The sequence below is a fragment of the Liolophura sinensis genome, chromosome 7, assembly GCF_032854445.1.
Source record: "Liolophura sinensis isolate JHLJ2023 chromosome 7, CUHK_Ljap_v2, whole genome shotgun sequence".
Taxonomy (NCBI): domain Eukaryota; kingdom Metazoa; phylum Mollusca; class Polyplacophora; order Chitonida; family Chitonidae; genus Liolophura; species Liolophura sinensis.
This window is the reverse complement of record NC_088301.1, coordinates 9151431-9160657: the sequence shown is the minus strand read 5'-3', so window position 1 is coordinate 9160657 and position 9227 is coordinate 9151431. Positions and strand designations below refer to the sequence as shown.

The 9227-nt window shown below is 38.5% G+C and overlaps 1 protein-coding gene across 1 annotated transcript; it reads right to left on the bottom strand.

The window, feature by feature from the left end:
- Nucleotides 1–712: 712 nt before the first annotated feature.
- Nucleotides 713–7793, bottom strand: LOC135470621 (putative protein-lysine deacylase ABHD14B). The gene is given in 5 exon segments (XM_064749657.1): nt 713–818; nt 1049–1183; nt 4286–4448; nt 6318–6505; nt 7774–7793. Coding segments are annotated over 5 exon segments (612 nt in total).
- Nucleotides 7794–9227: the final 1434 nt, after the last annotated feature.

Sequence of the window (9227 nt, the reverse complement as noted above, 5' to 3'; positions counted from 1 at the left end):
GTAAATCGATGTCAGGGAGAAATCGCAATGGCCTGCTTAGTATCGCCATCTTATACTTGTATACCCAGTGTATAAGACAGAAGCTACGCTCAAATAGATTATGAGAAACACACAAAAATGAATCCAACACACTTACCGTTTAACTAGTTCTTCTGCACTGCTACAGTTTTTCAGGCAAATATCGGTCTATAAGGCTTTATTCAAATTTACTTCCGTATAATCGGAATGCACTAGATCCTTTAATTTTCATAAATTACTGCGTCATAAATTTCTACGATGTGAATGTTGAACCTGTTCTTGTATGTACATATGTTCTCTCTTACGGTACTTCGTATTCAGTGAACCGGGAACAACTCAAATCATTCATTATGCTGTCAATGAATATTTCATATGCATATGTCCGTAAAAGCATCTTCATATGAAGACAGGTTTGTACATGTGCTTTACGTGTAAACGCTGACGCCTGGCGGATTAACATCCTATTACCATAGAACAGACAATGCATGCCATCGTCAGCCGCTTGAATAGCTCCATATGTCAGGCGTGTAGGTAAGCCGGAGCATAACAATGCATGTAATGTTTGCAAAATTTGACGTCCAGACCGACTGAGACAGATGGTTGTAACGTACATACAGCCTCAGAACCTGAGGGAATGTATGGGTACGAGTATAAACATTGTGCTGTTGGAGAGACATTTTCTAACAAGGTGTCATCAGGTATTTCCCATACCAGCTGTGCCTTGAAATGTTGACGACTCGGAAGTTATTACATCCTCGCGGTTGAGAAACGTAATAAACTGGATAGCCACTGGGTCTACGCTACAATAGCATACATTTTGCATGGGCTTTTCAAGTTACAAAAGGTTTGGTTTTAAGATTTTCACATCATACGCAATTCATTCCTTTAAATAATTAAGTTTAATTATTTGTTACTGACAGGCATAGTTTCTTATCAGTGACAGACGTATATAGCCCGGGAGACTAACGAGACAATGCGTGGATTCAGACATCTGTATAATGAGATGGGATGAAAGGAAAGAAAGACTTACCCAGCTGTGGGTGCCCTGGAGGCAGGACGGCCGGACTCGGGGATGCCACTGGGTGGTTGGGGAGTGTTCAGATTCTGGGAGAGGGTAGTTGGGGTTGCTTCATCCACTTGTGTTCTCTTACAATCTGCGTGTCCCCTGGTTATGTATAAATTCATAAAAAATCTGATATGTTGTTGACAATCCCTATAAAAAGATGAGCACTGATGTGTTATAATAAGGAAATTTATTTGTGTATACTCTTCATCGTTTGCTTAATGTACCCTACTATCCAGAAAATGACTAACTGGCCGACAAAATACTTAATAAACCAAATCGTGTCCTATGTATAAAGTTCTCACTTATGTTACGTTACCCACTGACCGATCCACATACGAGTCTAAACACCAGCCATACAATTGTTGTCCGCTAGAACAGCCGCAACAATGCAAGAGGCAATATCACAGATTAAAACCGTAATTACGATCAGAACACCAGTGATCAAGCTTCAAAAGTGTACAGGCTTACCACAGTCGGACAAACGGGTAAGTCGTAAGAATCACTGAAAATCGCTTGAAGCCACAATTTATAGGGGTCTGTTCATCGGCTGTGTTGCAGGAGTTGGACACTGCAAGCATTGTGTACCCTGTTCTATTTATGCTCCATCCAGTCAGCAGCAGGTGCGCGGCGAGCCGAGTATAGGTTACAGGGTTACGTCTATTTGAAGTGATACATATAAATAAAAGAATATAAAACAATGTATTTACCTTAATATACCCTGGTCAGGCCAGTGAGGCACTGGTCAGTAGGACACCTGGTTTAAAGCCTATTGCCATGTTGGCAGAGTTTTGCGGTCAGCTCTGTGTGTGTCTGGACAAACGCTTTCTCCTGGTCAGCTGTACAAATGACCGCTATCAGTGTCGTCGTTGGCGAACAAAGCATAGCGGTGAAGTTGATCACGTGACCGCGACTCGATCCGCGCGAGCTTTAGTTCAAGATCGAAGTGCATGTAAATCTAAAATCAATAGAGAGAGCGCCGACCGCCCACTGGAGCGGATATTTGGGTGTATTAGCAAGCAATTGAAATTACAATTCAGATTAATTTATACAGCTGATTGGCACTACTTATTGTCACAGCCTGCGGATATCCTCATGGTACCCAAGAAGTGAACAGAGCAGTTTAGTGCTGAGTTAAATTAATTATCTATAAATATCAAGCTGTTTGACCTGTATATGAGTGCAACTCCACATAAATTCCTCTTATTTTGCAGACAGATATTGAATAGCTTGGAAGGACATTCTCGAATTTTACTTCTGGTTTTGAGGATGAGTCGACTGACTCAATTTCACGTATAGTAATGCAGTGGTAATTAATGTATGTAAACATTAGACACTTTGCCAAGTTTGCTCCATCCAGGCTACCAAGTTTGCTCCATCCAGGCTACCAAGTTTGCTCCATCAGAACTCTTATCAAGTGTGTTCCTTCTGAGCTAAATATAATATCTGGTCTATCCGAGCTCTTCCAATTTGCTTTATCCAAAATCTGTCAGGTTTGTTCCTTCCGCACTTCGCCAAATTTGCTCAGTCCAGACTACCAAGTTTGCTCTTTTCGAACTCTGCCAAGTTTCCCTTTTCCGAGAAAATCAACAAAGACTGTCTTGAACACGCGTATTCTATGGCGCTTGTGGACAGTTCCTGCTTGTTGGTATTTCCCACCTTAGATCATTACATTCTGACATTGTGCTATTGGACGATTTCTATCAAGGGCACAAACTTGTGTGTCAACGACTGGTTGAGCCGCATCAGTATAATGGCTTGGATGGGGCGTCTTACTTGCCTTCGGTAAGTCGTCTCAGTGAAGCAGCACTATATAAAAGAGCAATGGAAATCCGTCCTGCAACAAGGAGGCACATTACATGGGCATGCACACTTAGGACCCCTTCGTCGTCATATGACTGAAAACTTACGACTTTAAAGCCTGAACACTCACTCACTCATTAGCTCATTAATCATTCTCCATTTAAGGTCTCTTATTATTCATCACCTTAATTAGGTTAGTAATTATTTTCTATCTTAGGTCAGTACTTATTTGCTATCTTATGTGACTAGTTATTCTCCACGTTAGGTCACTAATTATTTTCCATTTTAAGTCAGTAATTATACACCACCTTACGTTAGTAATTATTCTTAACCTTAACCCATTAATTATTACATATAACGTCATGACCATTTAACTGAATGAAAGTAATGAAACTGCTTTGGTCAACGAATACCATGTGTCAACACACTTATACTTCAGTCGTGTGAACTTGGTAATTTCCTTTTGTAGGGGGCCTCCGTGGCTCAGTTGGTTAGCGCGCTAGCGCAGCGTAATGACCCAGGAGTCTCTCACCAATGCGGTCGCTGTGAGTTCAAGTCCAGCTCATGCTGGCTTCCTCTCCGGCCGTACGTGGGAAGGTCTTGCGGCAACCTGCGGATGGTCGTGGGTATCCCCGGGCTGTGCCCGGTTTCCACCCACCATAATGCTGGCCGCCGTCGTATAAGTGAAATATTCTTGAGTACGGCGTAAAACACCAATCAAATCAAATCAAATAATTTCCTATAGTCTGTTTCTTTTAGAGAGCCGCCTACATTCATCTGTCTGTAAAATCAGTCATACTCACTACCAAAATTGCCTTTTGTCAGTGACACGTAACAACATAAGCTCTAAGAATTGATATGTTGAATGTCTATTTTACAGCAAGGAAAACTAAGTTAGACCAATTTTCCTAATTCATAATGTTGAAGTCCATAAACTCAGTTTCGACGGCAAGAACCTATTTCATCAGGTGACGTCATAATTGTTTAAAAAAGACAGTAGCTTGCTGAATATTGAGCTAAGCTCAGCATATGTCGACGGACGTCGACACCAGTTACCTAAGCTACTATCGGTTTACTGTAAACCCTGTTTCCAAACTCGTTTCAACACGTTTAATATAATATAACCATAATAAATGATTTTTATTTTATCTCTCGAAGTATATCATCTCATGGCAGTATTGTTTTAAAGCTGGATGTTAAGAAATTTTGTTTTAAAACACAATGTAGTCTATTCGCTGAGAGTGTAGTGTAGGCTATGTTACTGCGTGGAGTTTGTTGTAACCACACGTTGGCGAAACTACTGTGAAACAAATTACTCTCTACGCCCATTCTCCAGCATGCCACTGGTTTTTTAATAATTATGACGTCATCCGAGGCAAATATCCACCCCCCCCCCCTGACTTTACAGGGAGCTGAATGTAGGCGCGGAACACAAAGGACAAGGCGTAACTTCCACTCATCGATGGTGTCACAAGAACGGGCAAGTTCAAACCGAACTCTGGGATTAGGTCGCGGACAAACTCCACCCGGCCAGTCACCTGGGCAGGCAGGAGACGCCCTAAACCTGGATAAAATAGAAATTCCACGTGTTATACGAGTAGTTGTGGTGTGGCATACCGATCGATCGATCGATTGATTGATTGATTGATTGACTGATGTTTAACACCGAGCTCAAGTATATTTGACTTATATATGACTACGTTCGGCTTTATGGGTGGGGTAAACCGAAGTGTCCGGAGTCAACCTCCGACTTTCAAAAGGTACCTGCCAAACTTCGTACAGCTGCAGCCGCAAAAGCGAGAGCTGGATTCGAGCACGCGACCCCACTGGTCACGAAGCCTGGGATTCGCAACGTGAAAAAAATTTTAACATTTTAAACAGCGACACCCCTTTGTCGAACAAAGGCAGATACTCTTTAGTTACCAATTTACAGAGATTTTCCAGGGAAATACAACTCACAAGATTTCACCTATGTACTCTTAAAAGAGATCATATTGTTTGCTGTTTGTCGACCAGCAATTTTTTTTTAAATAATAAGCCTATGTATACCAGAGAGTCGCGTGTAGACCGCCATGTCTTAGTTGATGTATCATTTTCGGCCAAACATGTCTCACTTTTCAGTCTTCCGGTCGATAGATCCAGTGGGTGGTGTCCTATTTCGAATACTTGGACCAGATCCAATTAATTTAGCTGAAGCATTAGAGAGCTCAGACTCACCGGTAGTAACCCACTGACACAGGCACAAGTAGAAGGCATTTAATTGGCTTGTAACATTCGTTTGTATGGAATGTTAACATCGGCCTGATTTTATGCACGAATATACCGACTCTGACATAGTTGTTACTTTCTTTTCTTTTCCTTACAATCGGGTTATTTATTTATTTATTTGATTGGTGATTTACGTCGCACTCAAGAATATTTCACTTATACGACGGCGGCCAGCATTATGGTGGGAGGAAACGGTGGACACCCACGACTGTAGGACTGTAGGACAAGAGAATCTCTTGATTGGATACATGTAGACTAGATGCGACCATTCAAATGCAGAGTAATGCAATTCAAAGTTTTAATTGTCTGACATATCGCGTTCTGTTTCGTGTATTAATTCAGGGGAAGTACTTGATGTAAAACGACGTGGTGAATTACATTGGGAAGACCATCACAACGAATGCAATATTAACATCGAGTATACATGTATTTCAAGACAAAAATGTGATTTTATCTGTGCAAATTAGAAACTAATGCATACAGCTGCTCTCTTAAAATGATATGCTGTATATAACCTAAATAATGGCTATCATTTTGGCAATGGTTTAGGAGGGAAACCATTTATAATTTTAAGAGAACGCGTTGTATACAGTTAGAAATTCACCACCTTACAAAATGCTTAGGAAATGTTATAATCTAACACCATTTTAGGTCAAATTAACACTTTGGGGGTTGTGCTCTTCATTAGAAATGTTAAGAAATATGATGTTTTTGAATGTTGAATTGCATATATGTTACAACTTGCAGACATTCATTGTGGAACATGTGAAGATGTTGGCACCAGCATTTCACAATATTTAACATGTATCATTTTAAGACTTATAAAAGGGTGACATTTTAACTTTTGTAACCTTAAATCTGACTTTTTAAATATGCAAATTAAAAACGTGTGTGTACAGAAAGGTATTAAAACTTGAATGTAACAGAGCAAATTTCAATGTTGAATCCATCATTTTGACGGTGGATAATGGGAAACATTTAAAATTTTCTAAAATTTAGCACTTTACAAAAGAATTGCACATGTTGTTATTTAACACTCGTGCCAAATTAACACTTAAAATGTTTACACTCACTTTTTACAGCAGTTAACGTATGGTATAATTTTAACACGCGGAATATAGCGACATTTTAACATTTGTGTTTTAAGAGAGTGACTTCTGCTGACCTGGTAGATCGACGGCGACCACCCGGTACCCCAGGGCAGATAACAAGTTCATGGTACCCAGATCTTCTCAAGTCTTAGAACTGAAGCTGGCCCCGTGGAAGAGAAGGGTGTCCTGCTTGCTGTCAGTCTCATTGTCATACTCTAGCGGCACTGTTTCCCTCACTGTTTCCCTCACGCCCCAGTGTTGCCTAAAGAAAGGACATGGAAAAACCTAATTTTTCTTACTGTCATAATATTATTTAAAACTACTCCGAAAACTGAAGAAAAACTTCATTTTTGACTCATTCATTATTTTGTCACGTTTACTAAGCCGTATCACGCAAACAGAAGCAGTCAACAGTTTTCACTGATGTCGGAGAAATGTAAGATATGTTCTAGACGACTTAGTGAAATCAGTATTCAGATCATGTACCATGGTAGAACATCAGTTGTAGATAATAAAATATGTATCTCATTTTACTCTTTGATTTCAACTTTTTTTTTAAGCATGGTCTGTATAGACTCACAAAATTATATTTTTTGTGAAACTCTGAAACTGACCAACCTAACCAATGAAGTTTTGTCTACAAAATAAAATAAAGATGAATAAACTGCAGTGAAAATATCTCTTTTGTGTGGAAAACGGTTCCGAAGTTAGGGTAGATGGAATATATGAAATATAGCTTAGCTGAGCTGCATGACTTTGCCCATAACACAGCATATTTGTTGGGAATATTATACACGTTCCTAACAAAAGAGGTTTGTTGACAGATATACGTTGGAATTTATAACTCAAGGGTAAGTTAACTGTCAATGAAAGACGGCATTAATGTAAGTGAGCTAATGGCGTAATGTCTGAAATTAATCACTCGAAGGAAATTGTTATACAGGTCAGAATTTCACGAGATGTCTGTGCTTTTTGTATGTCGATAAATTGTTCTTTCAAAAGTGAGGTAGTCTAAAGAAAACCTAGCTTAAATGCTTTTATTGAATCTCTCAATAATAACTAAATATTTTAAGACGGGATAATCAAAAGAGAATGATTTTAAATTGAGAACATGGACAAGAAGGGATCGCCCATATAATTCCAATCTGTCTTAAAACACATCAGTCCTTGCACAATTACATCTAGGGCTACAGGACAACAGTGACAATATAAGTTGCACTTGTATTGCTACTGTTCATATATCCAACCTTGCAATCTCATTCAACACGATGAATATACAACCTTAAGTAAAGGACTCGGGTAAAAACGTGAGACAGGCTCTCGGCCATTTATTCTGAGCTTTAATTAAAACTATCGACCCCAACTGAATCTGAAGTAAAGTATAATTATTCAGATGTTTATGAAATCTTTTTCTAAATGTGCACATCCTAATAAAGTGCCCATTGAAGGCGTATCCACAGCCAAGATACAATTTTTCCTCAGGCACCTCTAGAATAGATGGGATCCTAATTAACACGTTACGTGTATTACCTAAAACTGTTGACATACATTTTTTTATTTCATTTTCTATGCTGCTGTAGAACGCACTTTGCCAAACGTTCAGCTATTTGGCGGAGTCATTCTTGCTTGGGATTGTGTAGCTGTTGATTTCCCTCTCTTCATAAACGGGTGTTTGTTTTATTTGTCAATTTTATTTTCAAGGTTTCGCTCCAGGCTGTGTTGTGGCATCTGTCTTGATTAAAACAACAGTTTGCCCATTAGGCAAGCGACAAAATTAAATTTGAGAGTGGTCTGGTGTTAGATCTTGAAGGTAAGATGCACTACGAATTCCTGAGCAAATTCACAAATAAACAAATAAACAAGGATCCAACCTTTGAGGGAAGGCTTATACAACTTTCACTATATTAAAAACTGTACATCTCTATTTCAATTATTATCGAAAGCTTTTTTTTTAAACTCAGGTTAATGACGTCATTATTTACATGCCAAAAATTAAATTAAAATCTGATGCTGTTTTTGACGAAATGGGGCCTGATTAATTAGACATTGTGAAAAAACATCTGTTTTGCTTTGAATCTCAGAGTTATGCAGACAGATGATAAATGTTGAGAAATACTGGTCTGTAATATTGTGCTCTAAGAGTCCTGTTATGTCATTTTCGTGTGTAACGTTTCCTTCTGTTGTTATATATTTGACAATGCCTGTATTTTCGCAAAGTATTTTTAGTAAGCTACATGTATTCTTGTACAAGATAACTAAGACCTGACAAATAACACGTAATGACTAATGATGAATTTACCCTGTTAAAATTATCGCTAATGGAAATGTTTTGGTATCAAGGGTTAAAACAGTGTGATATATGAACGAGTACCTAAAAGCTATAAATGTAAAAAAATTATCAGGAATAATCGTTTCAATCATTTCAAGTTTCGCAAAAAGGTACATGAATATATTTAGGATGCAAAAACACATTTCCGCCATTATCACTTTCGTGGATTGTCTTGGAATCCGTTCTGATGCAATATGTTTTTTATTAAACACCTTATTATTAAAGACTCATACTATCGACATTAAAACACCAATAAAATAAATAAATAAATACCAAGATAAAATTATGTTCTCCAATTTTAAGTGATGTTTAACAGATATTAGCATGCAGTTTTTTTTTTTCAAATACAGCTTTTCACTGTGTTTTCTTGACACCCAGTTGAATGCCCGTAGATCAATGATATCAAGATTTGGTTCTGACAGTGTTGACAGCTTTTGTGTTATATACTTTACATATATAATTCAAAGATAGAGCTGCCAAAGGTAGGTGGTTTATGCCAGGTACTCCCATTTCTTCCACATATAAAACTGACCGCCATCCAACGCTGCAACAATTAAATCATATCAAATCAAATCAAGTCGATGATACAGGTTCAACAACAAACTGACAAACAAGAACACATAAAAACGTGAAAATCTTCAGTTTGCTTTTAAAG